Genomic DNA, 18,951 nt, shown 5'->3' with positions numbered 1-18,951 from the left:
GGATGTGGCCTAGCAACTCAGAGCCCACTCTACATGAGACAGCGAAATCGAAATCGAAGGGAACACCAGTTCAACCCATATTGACATGCAAGATATCTCTAGCCTTTTATCTTTCCTTTTTCTAACCCCCCCTGAAACCCGTTACCAAAAGCGTTTGCGCTTTGCCCTGCTCACATCTACAACTTCAGTCCCTCCATCATGCCTTCCAGCTGGCTCCACTCCTCCGTGCCCTCCCACGACTCCTTGCCGCGGCTCATGACGCTCCTGACGGCGTTCCTCGCCTTGCCCCTCCACTTGGTCCCCACGGTCTCCACCTCGCCGCCGAAGTTCTCGAGCACGCTGACGAGCTCGTCCGTCCGCGCAACGACGACCTTCCACGCGTCGGCGTCGACGAGCCAGTTCTTGCTCTGGTCCGCCCCGCCGGAGCCCGCGGCCGAGGCCGTGAGGCCGCCTCCCGCGCCGGCGCCCATGGCCGCGCGCCACGCCTTCTCCGCCGCGTCCACGGCGCCGGCGTAGTCGCGCCTCCAGACCCGCAGGCGCAGGATCAGCTCCCAGAGCTCGGACCGCGTCGTGATGAGCGGCACGACGCTCTCCTCGAACAGGGCGATGACGGCTTTCTGGACGGTGCCGCGGGGAGGCTGGTACACGCCCGCCCTGGCCTCGTCGTTCTTCTTCTCCGTCTTGAGGACGCTCTCCTGCAGCAGCGCGCGGAGAACGTCGTCGTCGAGCGCGTCCTCCGTGTTGCGGAGGCGGATGATGGCGCGGAGCGCCTGCACCATGTCGTTCACCGCCGGCGGCCGCATGCGCGCGGCCAGCGTCAGGACGTTGTCCCAGATGCGCCAGTTATCCTGTGCTATTGAGGCACCGCGCTTGTACGCCGCCAGCGACTGCGACAGCAGCGTGGCCGGGTCGCGGGCCTTCGTCTGCTGCTGCTTCGGCTCCTCGTCGTCTTCCTCGTCGGCCTCGGCCTGGACCTCCGCCTCGCCCTTGGCCTTCTCCTTCTCGTCGATGATCTCCTTCTTCATCTCCTCCACCGCCTCGAGGTACATGCTCCAGAGGGAGCTGCCGAGGTTGCTCCACGTCCGCGCGTCCTCACCGCCGACGACCTCGCCCGCGGCGCCGATGGCGCGGCTGTACGCCTCCGCGGCCTCCGGGAACTCTCCGAGACGGAGGCTGATGTCGCCGAGCCTGCTCCACATGTCCGGGCTGAGGCGGTTGCACTTTGTCGCGAGCTTGTACGCGTCCTGCGCCTTGACCCACTCCTTCTTCTGCAGGTACCACTCGCCGAGCGACTTCTGCGCGCGCGCGAACCGGTGCTTGGAGATATCCCACGCGCGCTCCCAGTGCGCCGGGTCGTTCTCGAGGTCGCCGAGGATGCAGAGAAGCCGGGGCGCGTTGGGCGGCGGCGGGCTGCGTTCGGGGCCGGCAAAGTCGGCCGGGTTGAGGTAGGTGACGTCGCGCTCGGCGACTTCGATGTCGGCGTCGGCGTTCTCGACGACGGGCTGGCCGGTGCGGTGGAACAGGCGCCAGCGGACGATGGCCTTGGCCTTTGCTTCGCCGCCGCTTCCCCGGCCGTCTTCGTCGTCTGCGGATGCGCTGCTGGCGAGGCAGAGGGCGACCTCGGCCCAGAGGCGCAGGCGCTTGAAGATCTCGAGGGCGGAGACGAGGGAGCCGACGCCGGCCCAGGAGTAGGCGAGCTCGGACTCGAGGTGCCATCTCGGGGGCGACGAGAGCGCGTGGATGTATTGAAGACGGACGTGGGCCGGGGCGGTGTCCGTTTCCTTGGCGGCGGGGAAGAAGGATGTGGGCTTCTCGACATCGGGGACAGCTTGGGCCGGAGCTTCATCCGGGGCACTTACCGCAATGGCCGGGACTTCGGGCTCATCGACGACATCCTCAGCCTTTAGCCGGGGGGCTTCGGAGGTGTCGACAACAACCTGGTCGACGACGGCCTGCATTTGCAAGACACCTCTCTCGACGGTCCTGCTGCGGTGCACCTCGATACGCGATCTGACCAGCAAGGCCTGGGTGTAAATCTGCCAGTTCGTCGCCTTGTCCGAGACAACACGCACAGCATACGGCAGGACCTCCTCCGAAGTCAACGTGTCAACGGGGGAGAAGGTGTCCTTGAGAGTCGCCTCTGTGAGGAGGATGATCTGGTCAAGCGGCGACAGCTGCGGCTGGTCATCCGGCGACAGATTCGCCAAAGCCTCGGGGAGTCCCACCGGCTGAGCCGCCAATTCTCCGTGCTTGCCGCTCGTCTCCTTTGAGAACTCGATCTCCTCAAGCAACGTGTCGTCGTTCAGAGCCAAAGCCTCGGGCTTCGCCTCCGCATCGCCGTCCTCCGCGTCGTTCGTCGGCACGTCGCTCTTGGCGAGAACGACGAGCTGACTGGTGCTCTTCTCCTGGAACTTTGTCCTCTTTCCGAGCGCACCGGACAGGGCGTACGCAAAGTTGCTCAGCTGCGTCGCCTCCTTCAGCGCCTCGCGCGCCCTGTCGTCGCGGCCAAGCATGATGTGCGTGTTCGCGGCCTCGAGCAGGAACTGCACCTTCTCCTCGCGCGTCCACGACTCCTCGCTCGTCGACCACACATCCTCGTCCAGAACCTGCTTTCTGACCGTCTCCAGGCCGGCGTTGATCTGCTCCGCCAGCGTCGGCACGTCGATCCACTGGGACGCCTTGGCGTAGTTGGCGCCGGGGCCGAGCGACGGCTGGCTCAGCAGCTTGAAGTGCCACTCACTGATGCGCAGACGGGTCCAGGGCAGGCTCAGGCGGGCGGCGGAGCCCGACGAGAGTTTGATGACGGCGTCGTTGGCCGACGAGGATTCGGCAAAGATGTGCCGTGCGAGCGCGAAAAGCTCAATGTGGGGGATGTACGGGTACGGCGAGACTCCGTCGACCTCGAGGACCCTGAAACTGTTCCTGCGCAGCGTCTTTAGGTTGTCCGACGCCGTTGAGTTGTCCCCCTCCGTCTTGATGGCGTCGAGGAAGAGTGCCTCCACCTTCGCAACATTCTCCAAAACCGGCCCAGTGACGTTTGACTGCAAGAAGGCGTTTAAAGCGGAGAGACCGACGGCAATCTCATCTTCTGACAAGGACTCCTTTGACTCTGAGATGGTGGTTGCGCTGTCTCCCTGAGCGGTGAGGGTGCTCACGAATCTGGTGATGAGGCTCTTGCCGACCGACGACGTCAAGATGTCGACATACGCGCCTTCGGCGACTTTTGAAAGCAGCGAGGCATCAGCCTGACCACTCTTTTCTTGTGTGTCCGCCATGGCTGGCCGTTGTTGAGCGCACTTCGCTTGTGATATGGAGGGGTCCGTCTGAGCGGCGATAAGTGTCTGCCCCGCGTCGCGGGGTAGTTTGCAATGGGAAAACTTTGACAGTCGTCGAGTTTGGGGGTAAAATGGACCGCTATGAATATTTTCGGCAGCTCCTTGATTCAGTATTCTTTAGTACGTTCATGCAGGAGCTATTCCCGGCTTGCTTTGGCCAGTAGGTGAGTCAATCGGCGCACTCGACGTGTTTTTGGGTGCCCTGTGAAATCGAAATTTCCATGGTGGGGGCGGGGCAAATTTTCACCCACTACCTTTACATAAGCGGCTCACCGGAGGTCTCACCGAACACACCGATCAATCTCCATGCTCATCACACCTCTGCGCATCAACACACGTGGCGCAAGAGACCTCACAATAGAACGCATTGATATCGGGGGAAACACTGCCTTTTGACATGCTACATATCGCTTACAGTTGAGTGCTACAAGAGGCTGTAAGCCAAGTAAAGAGTATTCCACAGTAAATCACGCTGTCCGAGCTTCCTCAAACATCGTCCCCTGCTGGCAATTACAAGATTACGTAGCCTCAGTTGTCGATCCCACACCTGCTCATGTTCCACAGCTTCACCTAGTTGCTCTTCTTGCCCGCCTTCTTGCGGGTGGGAACAACCTTGAAGCCAGCGCCCTGGATTCCAGCATCTCCCGCGGGAGACTGCTCCTTGTGGCCGCCCTTCTTGGCAACCTCGTTCCAGCCGCTCGACGAGCTGCCAGACTTGTTCTCCACAACAGTGCCCTGCTTCTCAACAACGCCCTTGTCGGCGAGCTTCTTACGGCGGATGAATTCCTCGGCAAAGTGCATTCCGTTCATTGTCTTGGAGTTGGCGTACACCGCATCAGCAATGAGGGTGTTATCAAGGGGAAGGATGAGAAGCGTGGCGGCAAAAGTGTCGACTGAAAGGCCGGTTAGCAACATAGTCTTCTTCCCATGTGAATGATTCAACTTACTGTCAACGCCGGTGATCCCACGGGAAAGCTCGCGGTGGAGCCATTTGTTGAACTCATCCATAGCAACATCGCTCTTGGCAGGAGGAGCCGAAACAACAGCGGCGGCAGTAGCAGCAACGGCAGCAACAGGCTTGGCCGCCGGCTTCGCGACAACAGGGACCGGCTTCACGCCAGTAGTGCTGGGAGATCGGGTCTGGGCGGCCGGTCCGGTAGGCACCTTGACCTTGCCACCGGCTCCGACAGTAGCCCAGCCGCTACCGGGAGGCGGGACGGGCGTGTTGGCCTGCGCAAGGCCAGGAGCTTGGTTGGGCTTGGTAGCAAGGTCAGCATAACGCTTGCCAGCAGCGGCAGTGGCAAGTCCAGTTTGGACGGCGACTTCCTTGGCCTTGAGCTTCCTAACTTCCTCCTCGCGCTGGATATCGGCGAGGGTCTTTTGCTTGCTAGGGGTGCTGGCGCCAGTGGCCGGCTTAGCCGCAACAGGCTTCGTCCAGGGGCTGGCAGGGGCGACTGGCGAGCCATTTCCCCATGTGCTAGTGGTCGGGAGACCTGTGGCAGAAGCGATAGCCTTCTCACGCTCTCTGAGAGCGGCGGCCTCTTGTTCCAAAGCCAGGCGGCGACGCTCGGTGGCAAGCTCCTCTGCCTTGGCTGCCTTGCGGGCCTCGGCTTCCTGGATCTCCTTCAGGCTGGGGCCCTTGCGGCTGGCGGCCTCCTTGGCCCACGGAGCCAATGGTGGGGGCTCGGTGGCGGATGCCGTGTCAGGAGTTCCGGTTTGGGAGCGGTTGTATTGCTCGGGAAGGTTGGATCGGGCACGCTGGGCAGTAGGTGCGGGAAGGGGCGTGCCGGTCATGGGCAGCGGGGGCGGAAATGGCATAGGAAGGCCGGCTGCAGCGTTCTTGGCGGCGGCGGCAGCAGCTTGGGCCTTTTGAACCTGTTGAGTCAAAGACAGCTGCTGCTCCTCCTCCATAATTTCCTTGATACCGGGCGCGGGAGATCTGGGCTGCTCCTTGACGGGCGCGTGAGGAGCGACTGCGGCGGGGGCCTCTTGAGCAACCTCCTCCTCGGTAGCCTTGGTAGCCGGCTCTTGGGGCTGCTCAAGGTCACGCTCAGCACGGATATCCTCGAATTCTTTCAGACGCTCACGAAATCCCTCGTCGTCCTCGTCAAGCTGCTCAGTGCCTGGAAGATTGGTGCGGAGACTGGTGTCGTTCGCAGAAGCACCAACGGGCGGGTTGAAGATTCCAGCAAGGCTAGCCGGTGCCTGGACGCTAGCAAGCATCTGGCGCTCGCTGGCATTCAGCGTCGCGAGGTCCTCCTCACGAAAGTGCTCGAGTCCAGAGCCAACGGGGGGTTGAGCCGAGCCCTGCTGGACGGCGGCGTCGAAGAAGCCGGACGTAGGCCCAGCGGGCCCTCCGATGGGGGGTTGCTGAGGGTGTGCGCCGATGGGCGACGAAATGCTGCCGAAGCTAGGTTGGCTCTGCAGGCTGTGAGCGCTGTGCTGGTGGTGCAGGGAACCTGGAACACCACCTGGGCCCTGATTTTGTATGCGGGTAATGGCTTGCTGCCTCATCATGAAGTCACGCTGTTGAGCCATAGCCTGCTGCTCCTCCTGCTTCCTGCGCTCCAGGTTGTTCTGCTCCTCCGCGGTTAGCGTCCGGCCAAAGCTAGGGAACACTCCACTGAGGGGGGGGATAACGCCAGTGTTGCCGCTTGGGGAAAATGGCCCGGCCTGAGACGGGGGGCCATGGGCGATGCCAATCTGGGGGACGAGGAAGGGTTCCCGGGAGTTGCCAATCCTTCTGATGAGTTGGCCAAGGGGCTCAAAGTCGGGATCCTCAACCTTCTTGACACGGAGATCGGGGGTAAAGAAGTTGGCCTTGTACCAGTCGTTCATCTCGAGGCCGCTGAACGGCCCCTGGACCTGGCCCTGAGGATCAAGGTAGACCCAGCGCATGCGGTCCGGCATGACCATCTGGCGAACCGCGGCCGATCCAAAGTCCGCCCCGGCGGATACGCCAGGCGTAAATGCCTGAGGGTGGCCGACGCCGGCAGCACCAGCATGGGAAGGGTCGGAACCGCCAAAGACGCTGTGGGAGCGGGCAGGGTCGGAAGGGAACATCTCCTCAAACACCCCGCCTCTGCCAGTGCGCAGAGGGCTGCCGGTGTCGCGCGGCGCGGCGTTGAAGTTGCTTCGACCAATGGCGCCGAGGGGATTGCTTTGGCGCAGGTCAGGCAAGGAATCGCTCAAGTTCTCCTGCTCGTGGCCCTGCATCTGAGCTTGCATAGCAGGCGGGAAGAGGGAACCCAACTTGCTGCGGCCAATGGTACCAGCTCCACCAAGTCCACCGGCGCTGGCCGGACCGAAGACGCCAGCTCCAATGCTCGACAAGCCGGGCGACTGAAGCTCGGTACCCATTGGGCTAAAAAGCGAGTTGCCAAAGACACCACCAAAGCCGGAACGCTCCCGGTCTGGGGTGCCCGTGGAGAGAGGAACGGGCCAACCAGATGCGTAACCTCGGGGGCCCGCGCTGCTAGTCTGGCTGCGATCGCTGCCATCGAAAGCATGGGTAGGGAAACCACGCGACGACATCGTGTTGAAGCCAGGATTCTGCTCAGAGCCGATGGCCGCACCGTGAAGGTTTTCGGCACCGGTGTCCTCGTGAGATTCGCCACGCTCGGCCGGAGGGCTGCGGTACGGGTTGGTCTCGGAAGGGCTCGCAGGACCTTGTTCATGCTCGGGTTGACGTCCCAAATTCAGCCCAGACATGCCGAAATCCCCAGTTGAGCCCTTGACGGGGGTTTCGAACATGCCAATGTTGCTGGGGTTGGGGATTGCGGGAGGACTCGTGTCCTGGGCACCTCCCAGCGCCGCGCTGCCCGACAAGCCGTCGTCTCCTCCAAAGGGGTCGGTGTCGGTTCGGGGGCGAGAGCGCCAAGATCGGTTCGCTTCGGGAGTCGAGGCCTCGTTCGTTTTGGCTGCCGCGTTATCCGCACCATCCTTCGGCAGAAGATTGGCAAAGCGACTTCCACCGCGACTTCCTGCGCCAATCGTCGAAGTCGGGGTTGGCAAAGCAAACTGGCCGAAACTGCCCATACCACCGCCTCCACCGCCACCAGCTGAAGGCGGAGGTTGAGGAGCTGCTCCCCAGAGTGAGCTGATGTTTGCACCCATTGAAGAATTTCCCGTCGTGTTGCTACGCGTCAGGGTGCCAAAGGGTGTCTTGTTCTGCGCCTGGTTCTGCGACTGCCCAGCTCCCTCCTCCTCGCCAGGTTCCTGCTCCTTCACGTCGTTGTTCTTGCGGCCGAACAAAAAGGCGGGGTCGTCGCGAGCAAACCGTGCAGCACTCGGGGAGGCAAGCGCACCACTGGAGAAGGGATTGGAATCCGTCGTCTCTCGGCGTCGGGTTCCAGGTCTCGAGGCAGACGAGGGCGATGCCAGACCGTATTGGGCAGCACTGCCGTGCGACAGAGAAGCCTTGCGTCCATTCGGCCCAGGCCCTTGGGCTCCTTCCTTGCTCTGGAGAGGCGGTTTCAGAGGAGAGTTGACATCAGATGCGTATGCCTGTCTCATATCAGTCTGGGTGGGCTGGTAGCTGGATCCGTCCTGCCAACGCACCTCCTTCTCCTCTTCAGACAAGCCGCTGACGCCAACGGGATGGCTGTCACCCCGAGGGTTCCAGCAAGCTGCGGGATCTTGGGAATTGTGGTTATTGTTGCTCTTGCCCCAGCCCCGCGTAGCGCCTCCATTCGTTTGTCCCGGAATCCATCCCGATTCATACACATTGGAAGCGTCCGTTTCCGCCGCGCCATTCTTGAACAAACCAATAATTGACTCCTTCATGTACTGTGAAGGGGCAGAGTAGTCGTACGTCGCAGCTCCTGGGGTTGGGGGGGCGGCGCCTGAATCGAGGGGTGTCGCGGGGAATGCGTTTTCGGACGAGGCCGCGGGTTGGGACGGTTGGCCAGGCGTCGTCGAGGATCGTCGGAAGGTGAGGGTGCCATTAGCTCTGCCGTCACGTCGAGCCCTGGGTCAGGTGTCAGCTGCGTGTCTACTGCTGCTATGCGGAAGTCTGTCGTGATGATAAGAGTAGCATGGCTGGCGGGGAATAGTAGAGGGGGGGGAGGGGGCGATGTTGCCAGTTCGGGCCAACCCCCCCTTTGTGACGAAACAAGTTGAAGGGGAAAAAAAGGTAGAACCATCCCAAACGCGACGGAAAGGCGCGGGGGTTGATAGTGTGATGTGGGCATAAACGCAGGCTAGAGAGAACTCACCATTCCCCACTGCCAACTCCGCGTCCGTCATGTCGACCGCTTCTCGCGTCACGGTTGGCATTTTGGCCGGCGGCGGCTGAGGCGAAGCTCGATGGTAGATTCGAAGGCATGGCTGATGCACAAGGAAGAATCTGGCGTTGAGCGAGGTCGGGGGTGCAGCAACGCGCAGGTGTGGTGGGTTGGAGATTCGGTAGTTGGTGATCGATCTTTCGTGGACAAGGCACGAAAGGGATTCGAGAATTGGGGTGGATGGGTTGCTGTGGATTGAGGTTTTGCCGTGCGCGACGGGGTCGATGATGGTGCAGTTGAGTGATGCGTGGTACAGATAGATAGCTAGTTCAGGCTTGCTAAACGATGGATTGATCGGATACCGAGGGGGCGGTTCGCGAGCGTATGCGGTCGTCGTGCGAGGGTGGGTGAGGGTGAGCTGTCTCGTCGAAAAAATCAAAGGTTTGAAAGGAAAATTGCCAGCTCGGAAAGACCCACGATGGTGTGGACCAGGGAGGAACTGTGGGAACCATCAAGCCACTAGGCCGAACGGGGGAAGACCCGGGGTTTCTCCGGTCCCGGCCACACGTTTTCTGGAATGGAAGTACCGGGGAGAACGAGGGAAGAGCGGATGACGTTGATTCTCGAGCCTTGGCCGCCGACCAAACACCTGCGCATGCTCTGCTCTGTACTAGGTATATTTGCATTTTGCTATTGTAATTCCCCCATTCTCTGCCTCTCATTCCATCCGCCTAGTGCATCGTGTTCTTCTACAGCTTCTATAAAATTCCCCTCTCTTCTGCATCCTTGCCTATTTCTTCCCCCCCCCCCCCCCCTTTTTTGGCCTGTTTATTCGTGAGGATGAATGCAACTAACCCATCCTTCCCCCGCCTCGTAAACAGGGCTGACCAACGACAGGGTCGTATCACGTGCGTCACACGTGACCCCACCCTGTGACGTTTTCAGTACGCAGTGCCTAATTAGTGTACAACCTACCCGTACATACCTAGTGTGCATCCATGGCAGCTAATACTACTCGGTACTGCACTAAGACCTAGCCTGGAAGAGACCACCCATCGGGCTGTGCTGCAGCAGGGCTTGGGCTGGGCTGGGATGGATGGATGGGCACTTGCATCGGGTGCTAAAATCTGGCTAAAATTTCCAGGGGTCATCCCCTAATTGGAGCTCACTGACCTCTGCTAGCCCAACGTCGGTTTGCTCATGCACGCCCACGCCTGGGTGGCCCCCTCCTCGCTCGCCACTCCCACTCCAGCACGACTCGCATCCCTCGCCCCCATCGCTGGCCTCATTGGTCGCATGTTTCGGAACAAGCTCAAGGGAGAGAGTTAAACTACTATGGCTTGTTTCATGCCCTCAACGGGCCTGCGAGTGGCAGCGTGTCTAGCCAGGGAGCGCAAGAGGGAGAGAGGCCATCACTCGCGGAAACAAGACGGCGTTGGTCCCCTCACTCTGTAAATATGCTCGTCTCACATTCCCCAACCGACATGAACGCCATGGTTCCATTCTGGGGCGGCCTCGTTCACTGAGTGAGGCTGTTACCACTAGAACCTTCTGGCCGGGTTCTATGAACAGTCTACTGAGATGACAGAAACACCCAGACACTACCGCCAGCCTCCATCTGTCTGCGCCGTCTCACTTCCCGTACTCTGGGGTATTTGGATCTGCTGCAGGATGATGAAGATGGCAAAAAAGGCCGATACAAAATAAAATTGCGAGCGTGGTGGCAGAGCTGGGAGAGGAGATGGCAGAGAATATGAGGGCGGCCGACAGTGGCTCTCTTGTATGCATTGAGATGTCTTTGCTAAGTGCCTCATGCAACATGCAACATGCAACCATGTTGAATGAGCCGCCGTCATGAGCCGGCCTACCGAGGCTGAACAGCATCATCCTGCCCTTTCCACGTGTTCCGTTACTCCCATGTCGTCTAAACTCCTTTCATGTGTAAATGCGAGTCTCGAACCGCATTCTCCCATCTTGCCTGACTGTTTCGGCCGAGGCAGGGTCTGACACTAGATGGCTAGTGCGTCATCTCATACCGTCGTAGCTCAGACAGCCCCTGAAAGCTAACTTCGGACTTATTATCACGAGCTCCCTCCCTGGGAATCGGTTTGCTTTGCTCAACACATAATCATTAAAATTCCACATACGAAAGAAAGCGCAGCAGCAGCAGCAGCAGCGACCTGCCTGCCCTCGACAAGATGACTCGGGCCGGTTTGCCACAGCTACCAGAGGATTCCTCAGACCCTGCCCCTCCGAAGTTCACGCTACATATTCTGCCGTCGAGTGAGCAGCTGAAACGGTTCGGTCTCTTCTGCATCCTCCTCGTCGCCATCCGGGTATTCATTCTCGACGCCTCCTCTGGCGGGGACCAGGCGGACTACGCCGCCACGAACCCTTGGCGAGACCTCCCTGCGGACCGGGCCGTCCACGACACTCTGCGCGAGGTCCTCGTCATCAGAGACACGCTCCGCGACGGCCTGCTGCCAACCTCGCTGCCGGATGATGACTACGACGCGTACTCGGCGATGCTGCGCAGCCTCGAGACCCGCACCGATCTCAGCTGGCTTATCGTCCAAGAGACCGGCATCGACCGGGTAGTCATGGCCATCGCCAATCGCGGCGGCCACCACAGCCCCATCCCGGAGGAGCCCCACGACTTGCACGAGCGGTCCAAGAAACTCCACAGCCACTGGTGGGCTCTCATCTCCGCCAAGGATAAGCCGGACCGGTGGGAGGCCCGGTTCGACACCACGTACCTCCCGCCGCTTTTGACAGGCCACGCTCTCGGCTCCGGTCAGAAAGCGGCGTCGGCCACGCTGGACATGACAGCAGCCCAGAAGGCCAACGCAGAGGCCAAGTATAAAGATTACCGGACGCACAGAGACCGCATGGTGTCGTATCTCAAGAACAACCCGCCCAAGCCCATGGCCTGGGTGCCGATCCAGAGGGACCCGGAGATGAGTCGCGGCGTCTGGGAGACGCTCTTTAGCGACGGCGTCGTGAAGGCGGGGCGAAAGGTTTTGGGAGGGAAGCTGGCGAGCAATCCCATGTTCAAGCCCGTATACCGCGACCTCTTGACCGAGCGCGTCCCGTACGAGTGGGTGGATCCGGAGCAGCCCGTCAAGGAGTACACTGAGCAGGACCACCTGAAGGAGATGGAGGCCTTCAGTGAACAGACGCGGATCACGCAGGAGAGAAGGGACAAGCAGGCGGCATACCAAGAGGAGCTGAAGGCGGAGGAGAGGCGTAAGCGGGGAGACAAAGAGGAACTCTAATGGGAATGGGAGAGGAACGAGTTGGCGAGTCTCACAGGGGGCGTAATGTTGAGGGACTTGACTCTGTGGTCTCGAACAAAGCCACACAGTACTCGCTTTTTATACAGGCTAGACGCTGATAATCACAACTACAAGGAATCTTGAATCCAAACATCTGTCCCATTGGGCCCATCAACCGTCACCAGCCCCCGTCTACTACGCGGCGCACCGAGACATTGACCCCCTTCCCCCTAAAGACCCGAGACGGAATGCTCCGCAGCTCCACAGCTTGCCGGGCGTTCCCAGACGTCCTGCCGACGTGGAGATGCTGACCGTCCCATTGGGCTCCGCTTCGGTCTTCTGATCGCTTAGACCTAGTAGCCCGACAGCACGGCGCCGATGGAAGCGAGAGCCGGGACGGCCTGGATGAAGAAGATGCGCGGGTTCGCGGTGGCGCCGCCGTACGCGCCGGCAACCGCGACGCAGCCGAGGAAGAAGAGGCGGAGCTGGTTGGCGAACTCGGGGACGGGGTGGGCGAGACCCCAGACGAGGCCGGCGGCGAGGAAGCCGTTGTACAAGCCCTGGTTGGCGGCCATCGTCTTGGTCTTCTCGGCAAACTCGGCCGTCAGCTTGAAGGCCTTGCGGCCGCGGGGTGTGGTCCACAGGAACATCTCGAGCACGAGAATGTAGCCGTGGAGGCCGGCCACGAGGCCCGTAGCGGTTGCGCCGATGAAGCCCATTGTTTTGCCTTTTTTTTTTTCTGTCCCTTGCGTCGCGAGTGGTTGGGGAGGGGGGAATGTAATTTTGGGGGGGTCCTTGGGTAGAGCGGTATGGGCTGAGGTGGGGGAGCTATGTCTCGGTGATTGCTGGTGATTGTCCGTCCAACTTGATATCGGGCGATCTGACCAGAATTGAGTTTTTACCAAGAGAGAGAGCCTGGAAGAAGTGGCCGGCGGAACGGAAAAACAATGGTGATTGTGAGGAATTCCGCTGCGCCACAGGCAAGACTTGACGACAGTTCATCAAAGCTCGTCGCGAGTCAGCACTCATTTCCCTCACCGAACTCACCGAGCTCACCGACGCTGTGTTGAAGTATCAGCACGATTTGGTGGGTTGTGTGCATTGTTGGATTGACTTGGGCTAGCAATTCCTCGGTCTTCTAGATGTTTCCCCTACATAAATGTTTCTTTAACCATCCTTTCATCTTTCTTGTCTTATTCTAGTAACACACCGAGAATTGGGGAAGGAAATTGAAGTTATTAGAACCCATAACGGGACCATGAAATAAATGACCATCTCTCGTATCCAACGTCGCTCAACCCACTGAATGTTCTATATTCCGCGAAACGTAGTGCATACATGTAGTCCCATTTTGCCCGTCGACACATCAAATGCAAGTATTTTAAACGACATCCAGCAATCCGTTACACGTCTGTGTCCCAATCGTGCCAACTAGGTACCTATGGATGAATATTAATCTAAAACACACCGTGATTGCTCGGCGGGTCGGTATCGTCAGGTCACGTGATGGCAGCTGCCGACTGCTCCTGGGGAAGGCATAAACGGGCGCTCCTGCAGGGATCGCAAGGGTGCAGGGATCGTGCTATCCACGTCCACCAAGGCGCGAAAACTAATTGCTTCACGTCCCGTCGCGTCTCAAACGGATATCGCCAACGACGCCCGCCAACTCCAGCATCTCGTCAGCGAGGATCTTCGGTTTACGTCATTTGTATTTCTTCCCTATCGCCCCCTTGTTGTTTTTCTTCCTTTTTCTTTTCCGGGAGAAAACCATTGGGCCATCACTGTCCTCAAATCCCTCCACGTTCTCTTGAGTCCTCGGTTCATTTTGATCCCTTCACGTCCCCGAAACTTGCTCAAATCGTTTGCACCACTCAACCCACTCTTGCAAACGGACACAGCTCCATACTCTCTGATCTGGTCCAGTCTTGGTGATGGGTCCTACGTCTGCCACAGTTGGATCTGACCTTCTGTTGTTTCAACACTAAGAAGACGCACGCACTGTGTTCCTTCGCTGTGCCACATCTCATCTTACACCTCAGCCGCAATCTTTAGATGGCCCCAATCAAGATGGAGGGCATCAAGCCTGAGACCTCGGATCGCATCCTGGCCAATATCCCGCCCATGACCCCAGGTAGTGTACCGCAGCCCATACGGGGATCCATCATATCTCCCAACGTCACTGCTCCATCTTCGGCATCGACACTTCGACCAGACACACCTCCTCGACGGATCAAGACGGACCCCGATGCTGAAATTAAGGCTGGGATCAAGCAAGAACCAGCTCGCGGCGCAGTAGACCTTGGTGTTCCCGCTACCAATACTTCGGTTCCAGCTCCGGGTCCAGCGCCTGCCCAGAACGACGAACCCCAAGACCAAGTGCCCGACCCCCTCGAGCAATGGTCCTCCGAAACGTCACCCGAGGTCCTTGAGGAGGGCGTCAAAATTGGCATGGATCTTTTGGAAAGCCTCAAAGTCCCTCTCGGCCTGACCGTCTCCCTCCAAGAAACGCAAGCCTCTACATGGATGAAGGCAATCGAGAGCCTTCAAGCCCGTGCTCAGCCGTCCAAGACCATTGTTGGTGTGGTTGGTAACACTGGCGCCGGCAAGAGCTCCGTCATCAACGCATTGCTTGACGAAGAGAGGCTGCTCCCGACCAACTGCTTGCGAGCCTGCACAGCTTCTCCGACTGAAATTTCCTACAACCACTCCCAGGACGTCGACGAGCTTTATCGTTCCGAGATCGAGTTCATCTCCCTCGAGGACTGGAAGAGGGAGCTTCAGACTCTCTTCACTGACCTACTCGATGACAGCGGCAACGTCTCACGCGAGTGCACCAACGAAGACAGCGAAGCAGGCATTGCTTATGCCAAGATCAAGTCCGTCTATCCTAGCAAAACGCGAGAGATGATCGCAGAGAGCAGCCCTGAGCGACTCGCCAACGAACCCGCCGTCGCCCGTGTACTTGGCAGTGTCAAGAAGCTCAAGGCAACCTCGGCCAAGGACCTGTACGCAAGCATGCAGCGCTATGTCGACAGTAAAGAGAAGGATCATTCCGTCAAGAAAGACGTTTCCATGGAATTTTGGCCCTTGATCAAGGTTGTCCGCATCTACACCAAAGCAAACGCCCTATCCACTGGCGCCGTCATCGTCGACTTGCCGGGTGTCCAAGACTCCAACGCTGCTCGAGCAGCCGTTGCCCAGAACTACATGAAGTCTTGCACAGGTCTCTGGATTGTTGCACCCATCAACCGTGCAGTTGATGACAAGACCGCCAAGTCCCTGCTGGGCGACTCTTTCAAGCGCCAGCTCAAGTACGACGGCATCTACTCCGCCGTGACCTTCATTTGCTCCAAAACGGATGACATCTCAGTGACAGAGGCGGCGGAAAGTCTCAACATCGAATCCGACATCTCTGGCTTCTGGTCAAAGATCGAAGGCCTTCGACGCCAGCTTCGAGACCTTAAGACAGGGCTCAGCGAGGCCAAGGAGGAGAAGTCTGATCTCATTGATAAGCTTGAACAGATCGATAGCGACTGGGACAAGTGGGACGAGCTCGCGGTAAAGCATGCGGACGGCAAGGCTGTGTACGCCCCTTCAGACGACACCAAGAAGCGCAAGCGCGGAGCCACGTCGTCCAAGAGCCGCAAGAGCCGCAAGACTTTTGACTCTGACGACAGTGACTCGGAGGATTCTGACTTCAACTCGGATAGTGATAAGGAAAACAATCCGGGGAACGAGAACAGACAGCCTTTGACAGAGGATAAGATCCAGGGGAAGCTGGTTGATCTCAAGACACAGAAGAAAGAGGTCCGCCAGAAGCGAAAGGATGTGGACGCTAAGATATCCGGCCTTCGCAAGGAGATGAAGACGATCCAGTCAGAGCAGGAGCGCTTGCTTGGGGTTGTCAAGTCCATCTGTATCCAGGGTAGAAACGGGTACTCCAAAGGTGCCATTCAGCGGGACTTTGCCATGGGCATCAAAGAGTAGGCGGCAAAGAGCAAACACTGATTACACACGCTGACTGTTACAGGCTTGACCAAGAGGCTGCGATCGAGGAGGACGAGGAGACTTTCAATCCCGATGCCGACATCAGAGATTACGACGAAGTTGCTCGGAACCTCCCAGTCTTTTGCGTGAGCAGCCGCGCTTATCAGAACTTGCGAGGCAGGCTGCAGAAGGACGATTTCAACAACGATGGATTTCGCGCCGTCGAGGAAACCGAAATTCCCCAACTTCAGCAGCATGCGAAGAAGCTCACCGAAGGTGGCCGTGCAGCCAACTGCCGCCGTTTCCTCAATGATCTCAGCCAACTGCTCAACTCCATGAAGATGTGGGCTGCAAACGATGGGTCACAGTCTCATATTAGCGACCGTGATAAAAGGACAGAGGAGACCAGTCTCCGAGTTCAGCTATCTGCTCTTGAAAAGGTATGCCCCCTTGCCCGGCACATCTGTCACCCGAACTGGTTATTATACTTACCCTGTTTCGCTCGACGTCTGTTAACCGTTGCTCAGGACTTTGCCAGTGCAGTTGATGAATGTGTCGACTCTGTCAAAGATGCACTCTCTGAGAGTGTCTATGACTACTTTGAGCTAACAATTCCAGCTGCAGCCAATGCTGCTGTTCCTACCGCTTCATCTTGGGGTGCTCCTAGAAGCGAAGGCGGCCTATTTTGGGCGACCTACAAGGCAACATGTCGCCGGTCTGGCGTGTATACCGGCGCCTCTGGTTCTCGTGACTTCAACGCGCAGCTGCTTGACCCAATCTCTCGACAACTTGCCTCTGGATGGGAGCGGGCCTTCCAACGCCGTCTTCCAAAGGCACTCGAGGGTTTCGCCATGAGCTCTCGATTGATATTGGAGAACTTCCACCGCAGCGCGGTTGCTCGTTCTCAGGAGCGCGGCATCAATTTTGCGGGCATCAACATTCTGAGCCAGCAGCTCCGAACACATACAAAGCGTCTCAAAGAGATCCCGACGATTCTTCGCACGATTATCCAGGAATTGCAACGCGAGGCCAGCCGCGGCTTTCACCCGGTAGTTCAGGAAGATATGCAACAGGCATATGACATTTGCGTTGCAGAGCGCGGTAAGCTACAGCACTGTTCACTTATTGACACCGGGGTGTCCTAACCTCCTTCCAGGCACCGGCTCCTACGCGCGTATGAAGAACCACATGGTCGACCACGTTGAGAACACTCGCCACACCATGTTCCGTCACTCCACTGACAGCGTCAAGGAGCAGCTTAAGGAGTTGTGCAAGAGGGTGGGTGAAGAGATGGCCGTGCAAGTTCAAGATATCTACAACCTGCTTGCTCGCGACTACTTGGCTGTTCTTGTGGGCGTTGACAACACCAACAAGCTTTCTAGCCTTCCCCGCTCGGAGCGTCTTCTTCGGGCCGAGATGTACCCCATCCTGCAGAAGACGACTGAGTGGTTCGCTAAACCTAGTTCGCAAGATCGTCAGACCATGGAGAAGCCCGTCGTCGAGAATGATTCGTTTGCGGACAATGCTGAAACTGACGTAGACAATCTTCTGGCGGCCCAGCTTGGTGTTGATCTCAATGAGGAATCAGATGGTCACACGGGGATTAAAACTGAGCCATTCTGTTGAGCGTAGACATTTGCGCGCTCACGGTACATTCTCTTGGAAGCAAAAGCACTAGCGAACTCGGTATGCAGTTTGGTTTGGCGTTGTTTCTGATGTTTGATCGGGTCGGCGGAAAAGTGGCTTTTTCTTCTGGTGCGGACCAGACGAAAACACATGGTAACTTAACATGGGAGTTTTCTTCTTAGATACGGATACCCACACAATGATTACTTTCGGTAGCAACTACTTGACCACCGAAGCATGCATCTTACTGCCGTGAGGTGTCGTAGATGATGGCCAACTATGCGCACCCGATTTATCCACTTGACAGATGACTGATGACTCGTTTCGATGTGTGGCAACTCGGTATGTCGCCCCCATGACTGCGGAGGTTTGAGTTAAAATGTTAACGAATTGCCTACCGTGAAATAAAACCAGATTTGCCCATTCGTTCGACTGAACAAACACAATGCCAGGACCGTTCCTGAGCCAGCTTGGAAGCGAGTTGGCTCTCCGGACTCGGCCGAGACCCGGAGGGCACTCGGGCCGTCGTGCAGATTAGTCAACCGAGGGGGCTAGACCATTCCCTACCTACCTACTTTGAATAGTGGCCCAACAGTGACAATCTATGACGTTTTTTTTGTTAAGCCCAGCCTAACTTTGGGTCTTATTCAACAGCATTCTTATTAACCTGGTGATACCGGTAGGCCCGCCCAACGTCAAAATATTCCCACACAACCAGACATCATACCCGCCCGTTTTCGTCATGTCCTTCACACAGGAACTGGCATCGTGGATGTCCCCTGCAAAGGTGGACCTGGCCAGCCCACCTAAAGCGGGCGATGCCGCCCCGAGCACCGACCAGCTGAAGTTTCCCCGGAGTGACGGCAAACCCGCAGTTATTGCGTTCCTGAGACATTGCGGCTGTCCATGTAAGTACGACTCTACCTAAGCAAGACGCGGAAACACATCAAGATCGTTTGGTATCAGACGGAACCGGAAGGCTCACTTGGCGTGCCACCCTGTGAAAAAGTCGCAGAAAAATCCTTCATCGTGCTCCGCGAAGCAGCTGCCAAGCACCCGCACATCGCCTTCGTCGCCGTCTCTCACTCTTCAGAATCCCATACGACCAAATGGGTGTCCGAGGTTGGCGGGCCCGGGGACAAGAACCCCGTCGAGGTCATCTCCAACGAGGCCCGCACGGTGTACGGGCAGTGGGGCCTCGGCACGTCGAGCTTCATGCACGTTCTCAGCCCCAGCGCGCTGTCGAATGTGTTCAGGCTGGCGAGGGAAGAGGGCATCTCCAATAGGCCCACGGAGAGCGGAAGCAGGTGGCAAACCTCGGGGGCCTGGGCTGTGGACGGGCAAGGAAAGGTCACTTGGGGTGGCCCGTCTGAGAGCGCTCCCGATATTCCCAATGTCGAGGAAGCGGTGGCGACGCTCGTTTAATGGGAGCATGTTTTGGGATTTTGATATAATATGAGATGAAAATATCCATCCGCCATTGTTCAAATGAGTATTACTACA

At 58.3% G+C, this 18,951-nt stretch overlaps 6 protein-coding genes across 6 annotated transcripts; 3 read left to right on the top strand and 3 right to left on the bottom strand.

Annotated features, from left to right (window-relative positions):
• Positions 1-176: 176 nt before the first annotated feature.
• EsH8_VIII_000121 (tetratricopeptide repeat-containing protein EMW1) lies at positions 177-3,275 on the bottom strand (the record flags this gene model as incomplete). The annotated part of the gene is made up of 1 exon (XM_083269163.1): positions 177-3,275. One exon carries the CDS (start codon positions 3,273-3,275, stop codon positions 177-179), a length of 3,099 nt encoding a protein of 1,032 aa, XP_083128931.1.
• A 630-nt stretch (positions 3,276-3,905) lies between these two features.
• EsH8_VIII_000120 (GYF domain-containing protein) lies at positions 3,906-8,661 on the bottom strand (the record flags this gene model as incomplete). The annotated part of the gene is made up of 4 exons (XM_083269162.1): positions 3,906-4,228; positions 4,283-7,841; positions 7,896-8,304; positions 8,552-8,661. 4 exons carry the CDS (start codon positions 8,659-8,661, stop codon positions 3,906-3,908), a joined length of 4,401 nt encoding a protein of 1,466 aa, XP_083128930.1.
• A 2,097-nt stretch (positions 8,662-10,758) lies between these two features.
• EsH8_VIII_000119 (uncharacterized protein) lies at positions 10,759-11,835 on the top strand (the record flags this gene model as incomplete). Its single annotated transcript, XM_083269161.1, has 1 exon — positions 10,759-11,835. The coding sequence occupies one exon, from the start codon at positions 10,759-10,761 to the stop codon at positions 11,833-11,835; it is 1,077 nt and encodes a 358-aa protein (XP_083128929.1).
• A 353-nt stretch (positions 11,836-12,188) lies between these two features.
• EsH8_VIII_000118 (DUF1304 domain-containing protein) lies at positions 12,189-12,554 on the bottom strand (the record flags this gene model as incomplete). Its single annotated transcript, XM_083269160.1, has 1 exon — positions 12,189-12,554. The coding sequence occupies one exon, from the start codon at positions 12,552-12,554 to the stop codon at positions 12,189-12,191; it is 366 nt and encodes a 121-aa protein (XP_083128928.1).
• Positions 12,555-13,887: 1,333 nt separating this feature from the next.
• EsH8_VIII_000117 (uncharacterized protein) lies at positions 13,888-17,448 on the top strand (the record flags this gene model as incomplete). The annotated part of the gene is made up of 4 exons (XM_083269159.1): positions 13,888-15,818; positions 15,866-16,262; positions 16,350-16,923; positions 16,979-17,448. 4 exons carry the CDS (start codon positions 13,888-13,890, stop codon positions 17,446-17,448), a joined length of 3,372 nt encoding a protein of 1,123 aa, XP_083128927.1.
• Positions 17,449-18,190: 742 nt separating this feature from the next.
• EsH8_VIII_000116 (uncharacterized protein) lies at positions 18,191-18,873 on the top strand (the record flags this gene model as incomplete). Its single annotated transcript, XM_083269158.1, has 2 exons — positions 18,191-18,356; positions 18,458-18,873. The coding sequence occupies 2 exons, from the start codon at positions 18,191-18,193 to the stop codon at positions 18,871-18,873; spliced, it is 582 nt and encodes a 193-aa protein (XP_083128926.1).
• Positions 18,874-18,951: the final 78 nt, after the last annotated feature.

This window comes from Colletotrichum jinshuiense, chromosome 8 (genome assembly GCF_051148585.1).
Source record: "Colletotrichum jinshuiense chromosome 8, complete sequence".
NCBI classification, from domain to species: Eukaryota; Fungi; Ascomycota; class Sordariomycetes; order Glomerellales; family Glomerellaceae; genus Colletotrichum; species Colletotrichum jinshuiense.
Note: the sequence above shows the minus strand (reverse complement) of the source record. Positions and strands in the feature narration are given on the sequence as shown.